The sequence below is a fragment of the Callithrix jacchus genome, chromosome 14, assembly GCF_049354715.1.
Source record: "Callithrix jacchus isolate 240 chromosome 14, calJac240_pri, whole genome shotgun sequence".
NCBI classification, from domain to species: domain Eukaryota; kingdom Metazoa; phylum Chordata; class Mammalia; order Primates; family Cebidae; genus Callithrix; species Callithrix jacchus.
The window spans coordinates 27461045-27481162 of NC_133515.1; the positions used below are offsets into that span (position 1 = coordinate 27461045).

The 20118-nt window shown below is 46.9% G+C and overlaps 1 protein-coding gene and 1 long non-coding RNA gene across 7 annotated transcripts; one reads left to right on the forward strand and one right to left on the reverse strand.

Moving 5' to 3' along the window:
• Positions 1–6582: 6582 nt before the first annotated feature.
• LOC128929587 (uncharacterized) lies at positions 6583–7549 on the reverse strand. The gene is made up of 3 exons (XR_008476243.2): positions 7156–7549; positions 6849–6905; positions 6583–6751 (listed from the first exon to the last, which is right to left on the reverse strand). It is a non-coding gene; the product is annotated as an uncharacterized LOC128929587 (long non-coding RNA).
• A 105-nt stretch (positions 7550–7654) lies between these two features.
• Positions 7655–20040, forward strand: GGCX (gamma-glutamyl carboxylase). 6 transcript variants are annotated; one of them, XM_008980408.6, is made up of 15 exons: positions 7655–7770; positions 8148–8318; positions 9740–9898; positions 10217–10382; positions 13302–13380; positions 13947–14053; positions 15214–15377; positions 15991–16256; positions 16409–16540; positions 16913–17064; positions 17499–17668; positions 17823–18001; positions 18410–18557; positions 18725–18920; positions 19659–20040. In XM_008980408.6, the coding sequence occupies exons 1-15, from the start codon at positions 7728–7730 to the stop codon at positions 19849–19851; spliced, it is 2325 nt and encodes a 774-aa protein (XP_008978656.1). In that variant the 5' UTR covers positions 7655–7727; the 3' UTR covers positions 19852–20040. The 6 variants fall into 6 exon arrangements, 3 of the variants coding, with proteins under 3 accessions (XP_008978656.1, XP_002757599.1, XP_008978660.1); XM_002757553.7 differs by having other exon boundaries at positions 17871–18001; XR_013526421.1 differs by lacking the exon at positions 16913–17064.
• Positions 20041–20118: the final 78 nt, after the last annotated feature.

Consider the following 20118-nt stretch of genomic DNA (forward strand, 5'->3'; position numbering starts at 1 on the left):
TCTACAAAGTGTATTTTAATTTAATGTAATTTTATTTTATAGATAAGAGTCTCACTCTGTGACTCCAGACCCAGGCTGGAGTGCAGTGGCATGATCTCAGCTCAGTGCAACCTCCACCTCCTGGGTTCAAGCGATTCTCCTGCCTCAGCCTCCTAAGTAGCTAGGATTACAGGCATGCTCCACCATGCCTGGCTAATTTTTGTATTTTTAGTAAAGATGGGGTTTCGCCATGTTGACCAAGCTGGTCTCAAACTCCTGACCTCAGATGATCCACCTGCCTTGGCCTCCCAAAGTGCTGGAATTATAGGCATGAGCCACCATGCCTAGCCCAAATATTTTTCTTTCTTTTTTTTTTTTTTTAAAGACAGGGTTTCACCGTATTGGTCAGGCTGGTCTCGAACTCCTGACCTCAGGTGATTCACCCGCCTCAGCCTCCCAAAGTGCTGGGATTACAGGCGTGAGCCACTGCGCCCGGCCAAATATTTTTTTAAATTAAAAAAATTTTTGAACTTTTGATTTCCCTCTCTCCTTTCAAAATTTCACTCATCCTTCAAAGCCCAAGTGAGACAGTGAGACCCTGTCTCAAAAAAACTTTCCTGATTTCTCTATTGTAATTAATTTCTTCCTCAATGCTCCCATAGCACTCATTTAATATTTATTACTTTCTACATTCAATTACTGTTATTACTATCCTATTATTTCTAAATTCTTTTATTATTATCATCTGTTTCCTTACACTTTAGCTCCTAGAGGACAGAGGCAACAATTTAGTCATTTTCCCCTCGCTGTAACTTGTTCAGTCCTTAGCACATAACAGAGCATAATGCTGAACTTAATGGAAGCATTAATTTTGAGAGCAGTCCTAGAAGAGTTAATACAAATTTTCTAAATCAAACTGAATTCGTTTGGGCCAGAGTTTGACAGTGGATTAAGAAATCCATCTCAGGCTGGGAGCAATGGCTTATGCTATAATCCCAGCACTTTGAGAGGCCAAGGTGGGAGGATCACTTGTGTTCAAGGGTTCAAGACCAGCTTGGGCAATTTAGTGAGAACTTGCCTCTCCAAAGTATAATAAATTATCCGGGTATGGGAGTGTATGCCTAGTCCCAGCTCCTAAGAAAGCTGAAGCAAGTAGATCACTTGAACCCAGGATGTCAAGTCTGCAATGAGCTGTGATCATGCCACTCAGCCTGGGTGACAGAGTGAGACCCTGTCTTAAAAAAGCCAGGCATGGTGGCAGTTGTCTGTAGTCTCAGCTACTTGGGAGACTGAGGCAGGAGGATTACTAGAGCCCAGGAGTTTTGGGACATAGTGTGCTATGCCCATCGGGTATCTGCACTAAGTTCAACGTTATTATAATGACCTCCCGGGAGTGAGGAACCACCATGTTGCCTAAGGAGGGGTGAACCAGCCCAGGTAGGAAACAGAGCAGGTTAAAACTCCCATGCTGATCAGTAGTGGGATCGCATCTATGAATAGCCACTATTTTTTTGTGTTTAGTAGAGACGAGGTTTCACCATGTTGGTCAGGCTGGTCTGGAACTCCTGACCTCGGGTGATCCACCCACCTTGGCCTCCCAAAGTGCTGGGATCACAGGCATGAGCCACCACATGCCTAGCCCACCAATAATCCCCTTTTTATGCCTACATCTGCCATTCTTTTCCTTTAGGACAATAGTTCTCAGTGTGCGGCCTAGGAAATCCTGGGGACTTCAAAGACAACATTATTGTAGTGATACTGAGATATTTGCCTTTTTAACAATTGGCATTTGTACTGATGATGCAAAACCAATGGTGGGTGAAAGTGCTGGCAACTAAGCAGGAATAAAGACGGGACATCAAATTGCAGTAGTAGCTATTGTATTCCTCAATGCCATGCGCTTGCAAGTTTCAAAAATGCCACTTTCGGCAGGGCGCCGTGGCTCATGCCTGTAATCCCAGCACTTTGGGAGGCTGAGGCGTGCAGATCACGAGGTCAGGAGTTTGAGACCAGTCTGGCCAACATAGTGAAACCCCGTCTTTACTAAAAATACAAAAAATTAGCCAGGTGTGGTGGCGTGCACCTATAATCCCAGCTACTCCAGAGGCTGAGGCAGGAGAATCGAGTGAACCTGGGAAGCAGAGGTTGCAGTGAGCCGAGATCATGCCATTGCACTCCAGCCTGGGTGACTGTGCGAGACTCCATCTTAAAAAAAAAAAAAAAGCCACTTTCTATTAAGAATGTCCTTGGGCCGGGCGCGGTGGCGCCCGCCTGTAATCCCAGCACTTTGGGAGGCCAAGGCGGGTGGATCACAATGTCAAGAGATCGAGACCATCCTGGTCAACGTGGTGAAACCCCGTCTCTACTAAAAATACAAAAAATTAGCTGGGCATGGTGGCGCATGCCTGTAATCCCAGCTACCTGGGAGGCTGAGGCAGGAGAATTGCCTGAACCCAGGAGGCGGAGGTTGTGGTGAGCCAAGATCGCGCCATTGCACTCCAGCCTCAGTAACAAGAGCGAAACTCTGTCTCAACAACAACAACAACAACAAAAATGTCCTTGATGAATCAGTGCAATTTTTTTTTTTTGAGATGGAGTTTTGCTCTTGTTGCCCAGGCTGGAGTGCAATGGTGCAATCTCAGTTCACTGCAACCTCCACCTCCCAGGTTCAAGCAATTCTGCTTCAGCCTCTGAAATTGCTAAGACTACAGGTGCCAGCCACTACACCCAGCTAATTTTTTTGTATTTTTCGTAGAGATGGGTTTTTGCTTGTTGGCCAGGTTGGTCTCAAACTCCTGACCTCAAGTAATCCACCTGCCTCAGCCTCCCAAAGTTCTGGGATTATAGGCATAAGCCACCAAGCCCAGCCAGTACCAATTATTAATTGTATTAAATCTTTACAGTACATGTCTTTTTAATATTTTGAGTTATGAAATGGAAATATGCATATAGCATTTCTGCCTGCAATAGTTGTCTCATGGTCTGTCAAGATAAAACTCGTGTCCCATTAAACTAACCTTTGGTCCGGTGCAGTGACTCAACCCATAATTCAAACACTGTGGGAGGCCAAGGCGGGAGGATCTCTTGAGATCAGGAGTTTGAGACCAGCCTGGGCAACATGGTGAAACCAGACTTGTACAAAAAATTAGCTAGGCATGGTTACCACACTTGGCTAATTTTTGTACTTTTTTGTAGAGACGGGTTTTCAATTCACCATGTCGCCCAGGCTGGTCTTGAACTCCTGACCTCAAGTGATCCTTCCACCTTGGCCTCCCAAAGTTTTGGGATTATGGGCATAAGCCATTGTGCCTAGCCCCTCTGCCTATTTTTATTTGGGTTGTCTTTTATTGTTGTTGAGTTGCAGATTTCTTTCTTTTTTTTTTGAAACGGAGTTTCGCTCTTGTTACCCAGGCTGGAGTGCAATGGCGTGATCTCGGCTCACCGCAACTCCGCCTCCTGGGTTCAGGCAATTCTCCTGCCTCAGCCTTCTGAGTAGCTGGGATTACAGGCACGCACCACCATGCCCAGCTAATTTTTTGTATTTTTAGTAGAGATGGGGTTTCACCATGTTGACCAAGATGGTCTCGATCTCTTGACCTCGTGATCCACCCACCTTGGCCTCCCAAAGTGCTGGGATTACAGGCTTAGCCACCGCGCCTGGCCTGAGTTGCAGATTTCTTTACATATTCTAGATACTAGACTCTCATCAGATACGATTTTAAAATACTTTCATTCTGCCGGGCACGGTGGCTCACGCCTGTAATCCCAGCACTTTGGGAGGCCAAGGTGGGTGGATCACGAGGTCAAGAGATCGAGACCATCTTGGTCAACGTGGTGAAACCTCATCTCTACTAAAAATACAAAAAATTAGCTGGGCATGGCGGCACGTGCCTGTAATCCCAGCTATTCAGGAGGCTGATGCAGGAGAATTGCCTGAACCCAGGAGGCGGAGGTTGTGGTGAACCGAGATCATGCCATTGCACTCCAGCCTGGGTAACAAGAGTGAAACTCCGTCTCAAAAAAAACCCAAAAAAACAAAAAAACTTTCATTCTTTTCACTCTCAAGTATCCCTTTGATGCACACAACCAAAAAAGCAGATAGTGTCCAGTTGCATTCTTTGATGCAGCTGGACCCCCTCTCCCTCTCCCTCCTCCTCTCCCTCCTTACAGGGTCTCACTGTTGCCCAGGCTGGAGTGCAGTGGCACAATGACATCTCACTGTGGTCTCAACCTCCCAGGCTCAAGTGTTCTTCCCACTTTAGCCTCCCAAGCAGCTGGGACTCCAGGCGTGCACCACTGTGCCTGGCTAATTTTTGTATTTTCTGTATGTTTTGTAGAGATGGGGTTTCACCATGTTGCCCAGGCTGGTCTTGAATTCCTCAGCTCAAGTGATCCTCCCTTATTGGCCTCCCAAATTCCTGGGATTACAGGCATGAGCCACTATGCCCAGCCTATGGTTGTTTTTAAATTAACAGACTATTTTGGGTGGATAGTTTTAGGCTTACAGAAAAATTGGGCAGAAAGTACAGAGAATTCCAGGCCTGAGAGCGGTGGCTCACACCTATAATCCCAACACTTCAGGAGGCCAAGGAGGGAGGATCACTTGACCTCAAAAGTTTGAGGCCAGCCTGGGCAACATGGTGAAACCCCATCTCTACAAAACATACAAATATTAGCCAGGCGCAGTGATGCACACCTGTAGTCCAGGTACTTGGGAGGCTGAGGTAGGAGGATCACTTGAGCCTGGAAGGTCAAGGCTGCAGTGAGTCAAGATTGTGCCACTGCCCCTCCAGCCTGGGTGACAGAGGAAGACTGTGTCTCAAAAAAAAGAAAAAGTGCAGAGAGTTCCCATATCCCCCTTCAGGCTCCCCATTTATCCTATTATTAACCTTTTTCAGTTGGTGTGGTGCATTTGTTACAACTGATGAGCCAGTATCAGTATATTATTAACATAGTCCATATTGATACATTATAATTAACAAAGTCCATAAATTACATTAGGGTTTACTCTTTGCATTGTACATTCTAAGGGTTTACACACAGGTATGATGTATATCCACCATGACACTATTACAACATCATACAAAATAGTTTCACTTCTGTAAAACTCCCCTGTACTCCACCTATCATCCCTTCCTCCCGGCAACTCTACCTCCCTGGCAGTCACTGATCTTATTATTGTCTCCATAGTTTAGCCTTTTTAGAATATCATTTAGTTGAGGCCAAGCGCAGTGCCTCATGCCTGTATTCCCAGCACTTTGGGAGGCTGAAGCGGGAGGATTGCTTGAGACCAGGAGTTCAAGACCATCTTGGGCAACAGAGCAAGACTTTGACTCAAAAAAAAAAAAAAAAAAAATATATATATATATATATATATATATATATGCCATATAGTTGGAATCATACAGTTTGCAGTCTTTCCACATTGATTTCTTTCACTTGGCAATATGAATTTAAGGTTCTTCCATGTTTTTTCATGGCTTGATAGCTTTTTAAATTTTTTTGAAACGGCTCTCGATATGTTGCCCCAGCTGGTCTCGAACTCCTTAACTAAGAGATTGTCTTGCCTCAGTCTCCAGAAAAGCTGGAAATAGCTAAGACTACAGGCACATGCCTTTTTTTTTTTTTTTTTTTTTTTTTTTTTTGAGACATAGTCTTGCTCTGTCACCCAGACTGGAGTGCAGTGGTATGATGCTGGCTCACTGCAAACTTCACCTCTTGGGTTCAAGCGATTCTGTCTCAGTCTCCTGAGTAGCTGGGATTATAGGCGCCTGCCACCATACCCAGCTAATTTTTTTGTATTTTGAAATGGGGTTTCACCATGTTAGCCAGGTTGGTCTTGAACTGCTGACCTCACTCAAGCGATCCACTCGCCTCAGCCTCCCAAAATGTTGGAATTACAGGCATGAGCCACTGCACCTGGCCTCAAAAATGTCTAATATGGAAAATGGCCTCTTCTATAATTTCTAATACTGTAAATGGGTCCCAAGATCCAACAGTTTGAGAACTGTTTCTCTGGGACGACTTCTTCTTTTCCTGATGGCTAATCCCAGTCAAGAGATTTAGATATTACAATGCTGTTCCAGACTCGCCTCTCTGAGAACCTTCCCTGATGGGCCACACTTTACTCAGTGCCCTTGCTCTGTATCTCCTCTTCAGTTATGTTGTTCCTGTTTCTCCCGCTGCCCGCCTGCCCTCCCTCCTTCCTTCCTTCCCTCCCTCCCTCCCTTTCTCCCTTCCTTCCTTCCTCCTTCCCTCCCTCCCTTCCTCTCCTTCCTTCTCTCCTTTTTTCTTCCTGCTCTTCCTTCCTGCTCTTCCCCCCCTTCCTTCCTCCTCTTTCTTTTTTCTTTTCTTTTCTTTCTTTTTTTTTGGCTAGCTCTGTAGCCCAGGCTGAAGTGCAGTGGCACGATCTCGGCTCACTGCAACCTCTGCCTCCCAGGTTTGAGCGATTCTTGTGCCTCAGCCTCCAGGGTAGCTGGGATTACGGGTGCCCCACCATGCATGAATAATTTTTGTATTTTTAGTTGAGACAGGGTTTCACCATGTTGGCCAGGGTAATATCTGAACTCCTCACCTCCAGTGATCTGCCCGCCTCGGCCTCCCTAAGTGTTGGGACTACAGGCGTGAGCCAGCGCACCAGGCTTTTTTTTTTTTTTTTTGAGACAAGATCTCACTGTGTTGTCCAGGCTTGAGTGCAATGGTGCAATCACAGCTCACTGCAGCCTCGAACTCCTGGGCTCAAGCGATCCTCTCACCTCAGCCTCCCGAGTAGCTGAAACCACAGGAGGGCGCCATTACACACAGCTAACTTTTATAAAAGTTTTTTTTTTTTTGTCTTCCCCCACCCCCCACTCTAACGATCCTCCCACCTCGGCGTGAGCTGCGGCTGGCCCCTACTGCTTAGAAACCTCGGTTCTTTGCAGGTCCTGGAAAAGAAAATGAAGGGGTTGTGCAATAGCTGAAAACCTGGGCAGCCCTTCCAGGCGCGTCCTCAACTGGGCGTCAAACTCTGGCAAAAAGTTTGCCCTTTGCCCCGGATCCCTCACATCAGAGAGCACCGCAGGGACGGTACAGCCTGGAGAGGACTAATGGGATCGGGGAAGGGCCAAAAGAAGTTGGGGAACTCTGACTCTTCTCAGTGTTTAAAAAGCAGAGGCCGGGCGCGGTGGCTCACACCTGGAATCCCAGCACTTTCGGAGACCTAGGCGGTGGATCACGAGGTCAGGAGTTCGAGACCAGCGTGGCCAACATGGTGAAACCCCGGTCTCTACTAAAAAAATGAAAATCTGCCCGGCGCGGTGGCGGGCGCCTCTAATCCCAGCTACTCTGGAGGCTCAGGCAGCGAGGCGCTTGAACCCAACCCCTGAGGCGGAGGTTGCAATGAGCCAAGAGCGCGCCACTGCACTCCAGCCCACAGCAAGACTCTGTCTCAAAAAAAAGAAAAAGGAAAAAGAAAGCAGAGGTGCCTCGGAAGGCCTGAAGGTTGAGGAGTCTAGCAGTGCGCCTGGAGACCAACGGCACTAGAGGGTATCCTCGCCCTGCCCTAGGGCTCCCCGTTCCGCCCCCTGCCGCCAAGCAAGGAATCCGGCGCCGCTGGTCGGGGCGTAGTATTTACGACAGTGCTGGCGCTTTCCGGCCAGCCGCACAGCTGCTGACGCGTCGGGAGGCGGAGCCTAGGGAAGCGAATTTTCCTGGCGGCAGCTGTGCAGACGCTGCTGCTGTGACCCACCTGCCTCTTCCGCGGAGCAATGGCAGTGTCTGCCAGGTCCGCGCGGACCCCGCCCAGCTCAGGTAGGGCCTCGCCCTCTGGCAGAGAGTACCGAGGAGTGCTGGTCTTAAAGGGGTGGTGGGGGGAGGGCGCCCAGTGAGTCCTGGTTGCGGGGGTGAGGCTCCATGGGGAAAGCGGCGTGCTGTGACAGGTTGCAGCCTTCGGCTTCTGGATGATGATGACATTCGGGGGCACTTTACGGTTAGGGCCTGTAGTCTGAGGAGTACTGGGACTTTGGGGGATCTTGGAGGAGGGGCTGTACTGCAGGAATGTTTCTCTGTAGTCAGATCATTGAGCCAACCTGGGTGGGCGGAAGCTCTGGGTTGTTGGTGCTGTGATTTCTGTGATTTGAGGCGGAGCCCACCCCCGCACACACATTTTCTCTATTTGTTGGTTGCAGATAAAGTACAGAAAGACAAGGCTGAACGGATCCCAGGGCCCAGGCAGGGCAGTCGAATGGGGAAACTCTTGGGTTTTGAGTGGACTGATTTGTCCAGCTGGTGGAGGCTGGTGACCTTGTTGAATCGACCAACGGACCCTGCAAGCCTGGCTGTGTTTCGTTTTCTTTTTGGTGAGTCCAGTTTATGGGTGGGAGCAGTTTGATTGGGGGTGAGAATGACAATCGTCAATTTTTCGGTTGCAAATAGACTTAGCTCCCTTTTCCTCAGAGCTGAAGATATTGGTATAAAAGAAGAGGTCTTTGTAACGTTTAGGATTAAACATGCTTTGTCTCCTCCAGTTAGGATTCACTTGGTGGCCAGAACTCCTTTTTTTTGAGACGGAGTTTCGCTCTTGTTGCCCAAGCTGGAGTGCCGTGCCGTGACGTGATCCCGGCTCACTGCAACCTCTGCCTCCTGGGTTCAAGCGATTCTCCTGCCTCAGCCTCCCAAGTATCTGAGATTACAGGCCAGGCCCCTGCCACCACACCTGGCTTTTTTTTTTTTTTTTTTTTTTTGTATTTTTTAGTTTCACCACTTTGGCCAGGCTGGTCTCAAACTCCAGACCTCATGTGATCCACCTGCCTCGACCTCCCAAAGTGCTAGGATTCCAGCTGTGAGCCATCGCACCCAGCTAGAAATGCTTTGATCTGAGACTATGTGATATGCAGAGGCAAGGCAGCAGTGGCCCATTTCGCTTGTGGCATGAAGTTGCACAGAGGACTCAGAGAAACAGAGCAAGGGGTCACAAGGGCCATACATTTTGGCTGTGACTCCCTAATCAAGAGCTTCTTAACTCAGGCCACAGCATGGTGTGCTTGGAATGGTTTACAGATGTGCGGCGATATTAGACCCCTTAGCCCAGTAGTTCTCAACTGGAGACCGTTTTGCTCCCTGGGGGACGTGAGGCAATGTTTGGAGACGTTTTTAGTTGTCCCAACGTGGGGGAGGAAGAATAGGTGGCTTCTGGCATCTGTATAGAGGTCAAGGATGCTCCTGAATGTCCTGTGGTACACTGGATAATCCTTCTCAATAAATAATTAACCAGCCCAAAATGTGACTAGTCCTGAGGTTGAGAAATCCTGCCTTATCTCAAGCTGGCTTCCTGATCTGAGTAGCCCCTTCTGTTTATTCCCAGCATGTTGATGAAATGCAACCGTTCTCTGGGTGTGCCAGGAGGCAAAAAAGGTTACGAAGCACTCCCAGAGCACTATCTGAAGCTCAATAGGATGGATCTTTCTAGCTGTCAAGACCTTATCACTTTTTATAGCATTTTGTGCATTTCTCTAATTTAATCCTCTCAGTAATCCTGTGACATAGTCCCCTTCTCACAAATGGCGAATTGGTTAACTGAGCTGCAGGGGCTATTCTAGAAGACACAACTGACATAGTACTGTGCAGAATAGGCATTCAGAAATTAATACTGAATAAATGATGGAGCCAAGATTAGAAGAGAAGTCTAACCCTGGAGCTGCCCACTCTCAATTGTGTTCCACTGTATTCTACTGCTTTCTTATCTGAGACCCAATGACCTCCTCCCCTGTTGCCTTCTTAGGGTTCTTGATGGTGCTAGACATTCCCCAGGAGCGGGGGCTCAGCTCCCTGGACCGAAAATACCTTGATGGGCTGGATGTGTGCCGCTTCCCCTTGCTGGATGCTCTACGCCCACTGCCACTTGACTGGATGTACCTTGTCTACACCATCATGTTTCTGGGTGAGGGGAATTCTGGGAGAGATGAAAATATTGACTGGCCTGCCAGAAACACAGAAATAGAAGCGTGCTGGTGAATAGTCAAAGTTTTTGGCACCTTATTTCACTTCTGCTCTGATCAGTTTCATGCTGTTGACCTGTGTGTCACCTGAGCTGCGATCCCATGATTCTTTTTAAAATATTAAAATAACATTTAATTTTCATTTAGTTTTACCTGATTATACAGTGCTCATTTTTCTTAATGTCAACCATATTCTACCCCAGGGAAACTGGTTCTGTGGTGACCTCTTGATCTCTTAATCCTCTCCCTACAAATCCCAGGGGCACTGGGCATGATGCTGGGCCTGTGCTACCGGATAAGCTGTGTGTTATTCCTGTTGCCATACTGGTATGTGTTTCTCCTGGACAAGACATCATGGAACAACCACTCCTATCTTTATGGGTTGTTGGCCTTTCAGCTGACATTCATGGATGCAAATCACTACTGGTATGAGTCTGGGGGACTAAAGGGGAGAGGTTGGCTGGGTCAGGATGGTTACCAGAGATAGGGGCCCAGTGAGGTTTTTAGAATTTGTCTCATTGGGGATATTTCCAGTCACGCTTTTCAAAGTATGGTAACAAAGTCACTTTGATCTGGGTGGATTTGGGAGGGTAAAGGGTCAACTAGTTGGAGCACTTAAGATGACAAAAAGCAAAATGGCCCCATCCCACCCCTTCATTCTTTCCATATCTCCCCAGGTGCCTTGATTTATGCACCTCTTGTAACCCTCTTAGAGAGAAAAAGAGAATACCAAAGCCAGACATAGCTGTTTTTAGATACTTTAAGGATGGTTATATGGAAGAGGGAGCAGACTTTCTCTGTGTGAGCCCAGAAGGGCAGAGCTAGAGCCAAAAGTAGAAGTTCCTGTGAGGAAGAGATCATGTCAGGAGAAGAGAGCCCACCAGGGCTGCTCAGCGTTGCTGTTCTAGGAGGAGGTAACCCCTCCCCATTTCTGGCTTAGGTGACCGTCTCTCAGGGAAGGTGGAGCGCAGGTGACCTTAAGGATTCTTTATATGTTGAGTGAAAAGCAATAAAATGGGTGTCAATAAAATGAGTATGAAGGGAAAAAAATCTCAAACATTGAATTTATTAACAGTCATTACGTTTCATTTTTCTTTTTTAATTTTTTTTTTTTGAGACGGAGTTTCGCTCTTGTTACCCAGGCTGGAGTGCAATGGCGTGATCTTGGCTCACTGCAACCTCCACCTCCTTGGTTCAGGCAATTCTGCCTCAGCCTCCCAGTAGCTGGGATTACAGGCACGTGCCACCATGCCCAGCTAGTTTTTTTTGTATTTTTAATAGAGACGGGGTTTCACCATGTTGACCAGGATAGTCTCGATCTCTCGACCTCGTGATCCACCCGCCTCGGCCTCCCAAAGTGCTGGGAGAGCACTTAGGGCGTGAGCCACTGCGCCTGGCCTAATTTTTTTTTTTTAAAGATGGGGTTTCACCATGATGACCTGGTCTTGAACTCCTGACCTCAGGTGATCCACCCACCTTGGCCTCCCAAAGTGCTAGGATTACAGGCGTGAGCCACCTCACCCAGCTTTTATTTATTTATTTTTAAATAGAGATGGGGTCTTGTTTTGTTGCCCAGGCTGGTCTTGAACTTCTGGGCTCAAGCAGTCCTCCCCCATCCCGAAGTCCTGGGATTATAGGCATGAGCCACTGTGCCTGGTCTGTTAATACTCACATAAAAATGCCCCTTTGGTAAAACTTGAAACTCATTCATAATGGCCAGCTTTGATCACAGAGAATTAAGAGGTAGTTTTGACAGAATATCCTTGAAAAATTCCGTTTTGGGGGTATATTTTTGAGATGGCGTCTCACTCTGTCACCAGGCTAGAGTGCAGTGGCATGATCATAGCTCACTGCAGCCTTGACCTTTTGGGTTCAAGGGATCCTTCCATCTCAGCCTCCTGAGAAGTTGGAACAACAGTGCCACCATACTCAGCTACTTTTAAAAATTTTTTGTAGAGACAAGATCTCACTGTGTTGCTTAGGCTAGTCAAAGGTTCCATTTTTATGACTTTATGCATTTTGAAAAAAATCGCATGTCATTTATTCAGGGGTTTCCATATGGCAGGCACTATATTAAATATTTAGAATTTTTCCTCATTAAAACCCTATAAGGTTGATGGTGCTGTTCACATTTTATGTCTCTGGGGTTTTGTTTTTTAAAGTCAGGGTCTTGCTCTGTCACTGAGGCCATAGTGCAGTGGTGCAGTCATAGCTCATTGGAAACTCAAACTCCTGGGCTCTTGCTTTAGCTTCCTAAAATGTTGGGATTATAGGCGTGATCCACTGAGACTGGCCTGTTCACATTTTAAAGATAAAGAAACTAAGTCTTAGAGAAGTAAAGGATTTGCCTAAGGTCAGCTAGCAGTTAAGAAACAGAAGTGGGCCTCAGTGGCTCACACCTATAATCCCAGCACTTTGGGAGGCCAAGGTGGGTGGATCACCTGAGGTCAGGAGTTCAAGACCAGCCTGGCCAACATGGTGTAACCCCATCTGTACTAAAAATACAAAATTAGCCAGGCATGGTGGCAGGCATCTGTAATCACAGCTACTTGGGAGGCTGTGGCAAGAGAATCACTCGAACCCAGGAGGTGGAGGTTGCAGTGAGCCAAGACCATGCCATTGTACTCCAGCCTGGGCGACAAAGTGAGACTCTGTCTTAAACACACACACACACACACACACACACACACACAAAACAAAACAAAAAAACAAGTGAGTCCAGGTGTTCTTGACTGTAGAGTCCAGTGCTCTTGACCACAGTATAAGCTGCCTCCTTCCCAGTTTCTACTTCTTGAAAACTTGCTTCTGCTTCCCCAGAGAACATCTGGTGTTAGTAGACTGAGTTTATCATTTCTCTTCCAGAATACAGGCTGTTAGCAGGGGACCCTCTTGCACTCCATCCTGGCATCCAGATCTATAAAATGTCAGTTTATGTTGTATGTTACTCTGCTGTTGAGTGTTTTGATTTTTTTTAAAGATAATATACTGCATATTTATTTACACACACATAGCTTTTCAAACACTCCATCAAATTCCTTTCCTTTTTCAGTAATTTTCTAGCATTGTAGTCCTTTTTTCCTGATTTGATCCATTAGAACAAATTCAGTTGTGAGCTAACAGGAAATACTGAACTTTTTGCTGTTATAACTTAGTAGCAATATTTCTTCTATGACTTGTATAACCCCATTAGAATTTGCTCATATAATTCTAAAAGGTCTCAGAATAGCCAGGGGGGAGGGTATGGAAGATGTGCCCAGGATAGATAAGATTATTGTATATAAAAGGAAAGATGGAGATGTAGCTGGACTAAGCAGCCCCCCTCAATGTTTACCTCCTTTGGTATAGGTCTGTGGATGGCCTGCTGAATGCCCGTAGGAGGAATGCCCATGTGCCCCTTTGGAACTATGCAGTGCTGCGTGGCCAGGTACAGCATTTTTGGACAGAGGGAGGAGCTCCTTGACAGCTACTGTGGTCAGCATGGTCATCCCACTGCCAGACTATACTCTCCGCTGCCTCTCTGGATCTTCTCTTTTTACCCTTTGCTGGAAAGCTAGGCTGGCTTTCTCATTTTTTCCAATCCCTTAATCTGTGAATTCTCTCATTTGTCATGGAAAGACTAGAGCTTTGTCCCTTCTAGATTGAAATCCTCATGACAAAGAGAAAGGATTAAGTCTGTGCTTTATGACTTCTTTCTTGGTGCCTGACACTGTGCTTGGCATTGGTTGGATTTCAGTAAATGCTGGTTGGATGAGTGAATTTCTGAGATGAATGAATAGAAGACAGAGTCTGTTCTTCCCTGGGCCCTGGACTCAGATCAACATTTATTTTATTCATTAAAAAAATAGATAAGTAGATTATTTGGGCCAAGGATTGTAAGCTAGGAGCATGGATTCAAGTGGTCCTAACTATATATGCTCCTTATTTTATTCTTGCCTATCTGGAGAAAAGATTCTTTTTTTGTTTGAATTTTGTGTTACATTTTGTTTTCAGATCTTCATTGTGTACTTCATCGCGGGTGTGAAAAAGCTGGATGCAGACTGGGTTGAAGGCTATTCCATGGACTATTTGTCCCGGCACTGGCTCTTCAGTCCCTTCAAGTGAGTGGCAGTCAGGGTGGAGGCCTCTTTGAGGCATGGGTATAGAGCAGGTGATTCATCTCTCTCAGTAATGGCAGCTGTTCCTACTTTGCCTGAATTTGCCACGTGCCTTCCTTTGTCCGCTCATCTCCCTATTCAGCAGAAGCAGTCAGTGGTATCAAAAGATTGAGCCCTAGCTGCTCTTAGGAGATACATGGTATAGATGGGCAAGAAAGGAAAACAAATTTAAAAAGGTAAGGAAAGAGTCAGAACTGGCTGACTTGGTGAGTGAGCCAGTGCCCCCAGCAACTCCCTTCGGTGGTGCCTGTGTCCTTGCCTTGCCACTCTAGCCTCCTGTCAGACCGCTGCAGCTGGTATACTGAGAAGATGGGCACTGACTCTTTAGGCTCTGACAAAAAACATTATAATCGCTTCCACTAAATAATGGGTTGCCTCTCTGATTTCTGTTTTCTTCCCATTTCTTCTTTACTCTTGTTTTTCTCTCTTTCTTCTTCCCTGTTATTTTCCAGTTCCTGAAGTTTGACTTCATTATTATGTTAGCCAAGCATTCACCTTTTAAAGTTTCCTCACTCATGACCTCCTTGGGGAACCTGCTTCTACAACACACACACATCTCAATGAAATTTTGTCCTTCAAAAATAGGAGATCTGCCCTTGCTTATTACATAGGATATGTTGAAAAACATTGAACACCTAAAGTGTGTGAAAATGTAGAGGGGCTGGGCATGGTGGCTCATGCCTGTAATCCTGGCACTTTGGGATGCTGGGGTGGGAGGATTGGCTGAGCCCAGGAGTTCAAGACCAGTCTGAGCAACATAAGACTCTTTCTCTACAAAAAAAAAAAAAAACAGCTAGGTCTGGTGGCATGTTCCTGTGGTCTCAGCTACTTGGGAGGCTGAGGCAGGAGGATTGCTTGAGCCCAGGAGTTTGAGGCTCCAGTGAGCCATGATCATGCCACTGCCTTCCAGCATGGGTGATAGAGCGAAACTTTGTGTCAAAAAAAAAAAAAGCCACCTAGAGGGGTGTCTTCATGGGTGGATTATGTACCTTGGGCATCTACCCAGCCACTGGAGTAGCCAAGGCACATTCGTGCTATGAATGTGCTTTGACTGCTGTGTTCTCCAGTGGGCTGGTGCTTGAACTTTTTCCTTGTGTTTGCAGACTGTTGTTGTCTGAGGAGCTGACTAGCCTGCTGGTTGTGCACTGGGGCGGGCTGCTGCTTGACCTCTCAGCTGGTTTCCTGCTCTTTTTTGATGCCTCAAGATCCATTGGCCTCTTCTTTGTGTCCTACTTCCACTGCATGAATTCCCAGCTTTTCAGCATTGGTCAGTACCTGTAGCCTGGTAGGAAACAGGAACCACAGTTTTGCGGGAAGGGACTAGCCAGAGGCATTGATTGGGAGTGGGAGAGGGTGGTGTGAGCAGGAGCTAAATTGATCCCAGGGCAGTCATTATGAAGTAGGAATAAATGGGGATAAGAGGATTGGGGCTTCTGGGCTCAGTGTGTCATATAGTAAGGAATCTCCAGGAAGAACAAATATCTTATTACTTTCCGGACAGGCATGGTGGCTTACACCTGTAATCCCAGCACTTTGGGAGGCTGAGGCAGGTGGATCACCTGAGGTCAGGAGTTCGAGACCAGCCTGGCCAACATTGTGAAACCTGTCTCTACTAAAAATAAAAAATTAGCTGAGCGTGGTGGCCCAGCTGCTTGAGAGACTGAGGCAGGAGAATCACTTGAATCCAGGAGGTGGAGGCTCAAGCTGAGATCGCATCACTGCACTCCAGCCTAGGCAACAGAGCGAGATTCCATCTCAAAAAACAAACAAAAAAACACTTTGCTTTTTAGTGGAACACCTGGGAGAAGTCACCTAAGGGAACAGGGTTGAAGAGGTCCAACCAGACTTCTGAAATATGTATTTTCTCCCTGCGTTTCTAGGTATGTTCTCCTACATCATGCTAGCCAGCAGCCCTCTCTTCTGCTCCCCTGAGTGGCCTCGGAAGCTGGTGTCCCACTGCCCCCAAAGGTTGCAAGAACTGCTGCCCCTCAAGGCAGCCCCTCAGCCCAGTGTTTCCTGTGTGTATAAGAGGAGCCGGGCCAAAGGTGGCCAGAAGCCAGGGCTGCGCCATCAGCTGGGAGCTGCCTTCACCCTGCTGTACCTCCTGGAGCAGCTATTCCTGCCCTATTCTCATTTCCTCACCCAGGTTTGTAAGGGCTGTGGAGTATATGGCAAAGGCTGGACTTAGAAGGGAACAGATGACAACAATTGGGAAAGAATGGGGCTGGTTTTGCAGCCCCTTCTGGGTTAGTGTGAGAAGCATTAAGCTGATGATTCCTCTCTGCCTTGCTTTCGTAGGGCTACAACAACTGGACAAATGGGCTGTATGGTTATTCCTGGGACATGATGGTGCACTCCCGCTCCCACCAGCATGTGAAGATCACCTACCGTGATGGCCGCACCGGTGAACTGGGCTACCTTAACCCTGGGGTGAGACGCCTGATGCTGAAAATTTAGTGTTTTTCAGAGCCCCCTTGTGCTTTGGGGTCTGGTTTTGTCTTAAACACACCATAAAGCAAAACAAATTTGAGTTTGCTCTGCCTTTTCTCAAGAGCCAGAATGAACTATCTTTTGTGTGGGTTGAGTTAGGGCAGTGTCATTCATTTTCTGGAACTGAGATTAGATTTAAGAAAAGTAAGCACCACTAGCCCAGCAAGGAAAAATTCATTCCCAAAGGCAAGTTCCATGTTTTCCTAGCCAGAATGGACAGCAGGCAAGGATCTCATTGTGCCACTGGCAGCACATGACCTGTCTTGGAAGTTGATAATAATGAGGTGGGACTAATGTGGGGGTTTGGGGCAGGTATTCACACAGAGCCGGCGATGGAAGGATCACGCAGACATGCTGAAGCAATATGCCACTTGCCTGAGCCGCCTGCTTCCCAAGTATAATGTCACTGAGCCCCAGATCTACTTTGATATTTGGGTCTCCATCAATGACCGCTTCCAGCAGAGGTGGGCAAGGGGAGCAGAGAGTGGGAAAAAATGAAGCACAATTCTTTTTACCAAGATAAACAGCCCTTGCTCCCTGGTGTTGTCTTGCTTAAAAGGCTGTCCTTCCTCTAGTGCATGTCCCCATTGATCTGGTTGTGGGCATAGTTGGTTGCTTCCAGCAGGGGGCACCATCATCAAGGAGAAAAGTGAGTTGACTTTTTTTAGACGCTGTTAACACAGTGCCTTCTCAGGTAGCCACTAACCCCTGTTATTCCCAGTGCTCCAGATCTCTTCTGCCTTCTCTCTCTGCCCTGGACTGGCAGTAACATGCCAACACAAGCCATTTCTTCTATCTCTATTCCCTCTTATTCGGAATAATGATGAAAGGGACAGAACCGGAAGTTCTGGTGGGTGGGTGACTGTGGTGTCCTTAGAACATGGTTTTCTTTCCTAAGGATTTTTGACCCTCGTGTGGACATTGTGCAGGCCGCTTGGTCCCCCTTTCAGCGCACATCCTGGGTGCAACCACTCTTGATGGACCTGTCTCCTTGGAGGGCCAAGTTACAGGAAATCAAGAGCAGCCTGGACAACCACACTGAGGTGGTCTTCATTGCAGATTTCCCTGGTATGGAGGAAAGTGAGGAGAGGCTTTGCTGTCTTTCCTTCTGGCTGCCTTGGCCAGGGACATTCCATATGGTGGGAGGGGAGAAGGGAATGTTTTTGAAACCTAAGGGGATGATGGTGGTAAAGGTGTGCTGTCTCTGTTCTGGCTGGGAAAGAGTTCACTCTACCGTGGGGTGGGATGATGAACGCTGCTGGTCTGGCAGGACTGCACTTGGAGAATTTTGTGAGTGAAGACCTGGGCAACACTAGCATCCAGCTGCTGCAGGGGGAAGTGACTGTGGAGCTGGTGGCAGAACAGAAGAACCAGACTCTTCAAGAGGGAGAAAAAATGCAGGTATTTTTCTGGAATTAACAGCAGAAAGAGTTGAGTATGGTGGCTCACACCAATAATCCCAGCTACTTAGGAGGCTGAGGCAGGAAGCCAGGAATTTACAGGCAGCCTGAGCAACATAGTGAGACCCCATCTTTAACAATTTAAAAAACAATGGCAGAAAGCTTAGATGAGCAAGGTGCATTTATTATAGACTGAAAATATTTTACCATAGCAGTAATGCAGTGGAGCTCAAAAAAAAAAAACAAGGGTCCCTGGGACTGTGAATAACCTCATCTAGGATTCTAGAGGTTAGTTACTTCCAATTCCAAAACAATTGAGTAGAAAGAAGCCAAGAGTCATACAGTAGGGAGGCCACAGGATAGCTAGAGAAAAGCTGGTGAAATTTATCCATTTCTTTTCCCTCATCAGTTGCCTGCTGGTGAGTACCATAAGGTATATACGACATCACCTAGTCCTTCTTGCTACATGTATGTCTATGTCAACACTACAGAGCTTGCACTGGAGCAAGACCTAGCATATCTACAAGAATTAAAGGAAAAGGTGGAGAATGGAAGTGGTAAGTATATGAACATTTGGCTGAGATAGCCCCTGGTTTCAAGAAGTCAGGGTTATGAATGAGGTTCTAGCCATTCAAGAATGAAGTCTCTAGCTGGCAGAAGGGTAGTTCTAAGTGGGGAGAGTGATCCATCTCAGTGATTCCTTTTTTTTCTGTCTTCCGAGCAGAAACAGGACCTCTACCCCCAGAGCTGCAGCCTCTGTTGGAAGGGGAAGTTAAAGGGGGTCCAGAGCCAACACCTCTGGTTCAGACCTTTCTTAGACGCCAACAAAGGCTCCAGGAGATTGAACGCCGGCGAAATACTCCTTTCCATGAGCGATTCTTCCGCTTCTTGTTGCGAAAGCTCTATGTCTTTCGCCGCAGGTCAGTTCACCACAACATTTGTCATTGCCATCATATGTTGGCAAGCTTGGTAACTTTCCTCTGGGGAGGGTAACACTAAAGACTCTTATACAAGAAAGAACAGTTTAGCTCTAGATATCTTTTCCTGCCATTCTTCTCCCTAATTTACTAGAAGAATAAGTGGCCTATATCTGATGGCATGCTTTCTTGTTCTGCCTCAGCTTATCTCCAGCCTCTCTCTGGGCTGCTCCTACCCTATCCTAGAATCCTGTACCAGATTGTATAAAGAGTGGGGTACCCGGCTGGGCATGGTGTCTCATGCCTGTAATCCGAGCACTTTGGGATGCTGAGGCGGGCAGATCACTTGAGGTCAGGAGTTCAAGACCACCTTGACCAACATGGATAAACCGCATCTCTACTAAAAATACAAAATTAGCTGGGCATGGTGGTGCATGCCTGTAATCTCAGCTACTCGGAAGGCAGAGGCAGAAGAATTGCTTGAACTCAGGAGGCAGGGGTTGCGGTGAGCCAAGCTGGCGCCATTTCACTACAGCCCAGGCAGTAAGAGTGAAACTCCCATCTCAAAAAAAAAAAGAGTGGGGTACCCTTCCCACTGGGACATAGAGGGTCACTTGTGGGGAGATGACCACATATGCCTGTGTGGAAGGAACGAGGACCAGGTGCCTTATAAGTGCTTTAGCTGAAATTCTAATGTTGAAACAGCAGTTTGAACTGAGTTGGCTTTTTCCTGTTTTTTAGCTTCCTGATGACTTGTATCTCACTTCGAAATCTGATATTAGGCCGCCCTTCCCTGGAGCAGCTGGCCCAGGAGGTGACTTATGCAAACTGGAGACCCTTTGAGCCAGTTGGAGAACTGAGTCCCTCAAACATGGATTCTTCACATCCTAATCCTCCTGAGTCAAATCCTGATCCTGTCCATTCAGAGCTCTGAAGGGGGCCAGATGTTGGCTGTAGTGGAGAAGCGGGCGGCGGCCACAGACCCATTCTATATGATGGACATTTATTTGAAAATAATTCTCAAAATTTTTTTACTTTTTTTTTGGTCTAAAGCGCTTTTAAATTCAGAGATGATAACTTAGAGGAACCAAGAAAATAAAGCAAATAAGATTAAACAACTCAAGATTGAGAGGCCAGGAGGAGGTTAGAAGCAATGTGAAACTGCCCTCCTAAGATAAGATGGTAAGAGTAAGGTTTAAAG

Bases quoted from the DNA above. Each gene is read 5' to 3' on its own strand.
- GGCX (XM_008980408.6), top strand. From the start codon at position 7,728: ATGGCAGTGTCTGCCAGGTCCGCGCGGACCCCGCCCAGCTCAG. The intron at 8,319-9,739 runs GTGAGTCCAGTT...TTGCCTTCTTAG, and splicing joins TGTGTTTCGTTTTCTTTTTG to GGTTCTTGATGGTGCTAGAC. The intron at 18,558-18,724 runs GTAAGTATATGA...TCTTCCGAGCAG, and splicing joins AAAGGTGGAGAATGGAAGTG to AAACAGGACCTCTACCCCCA.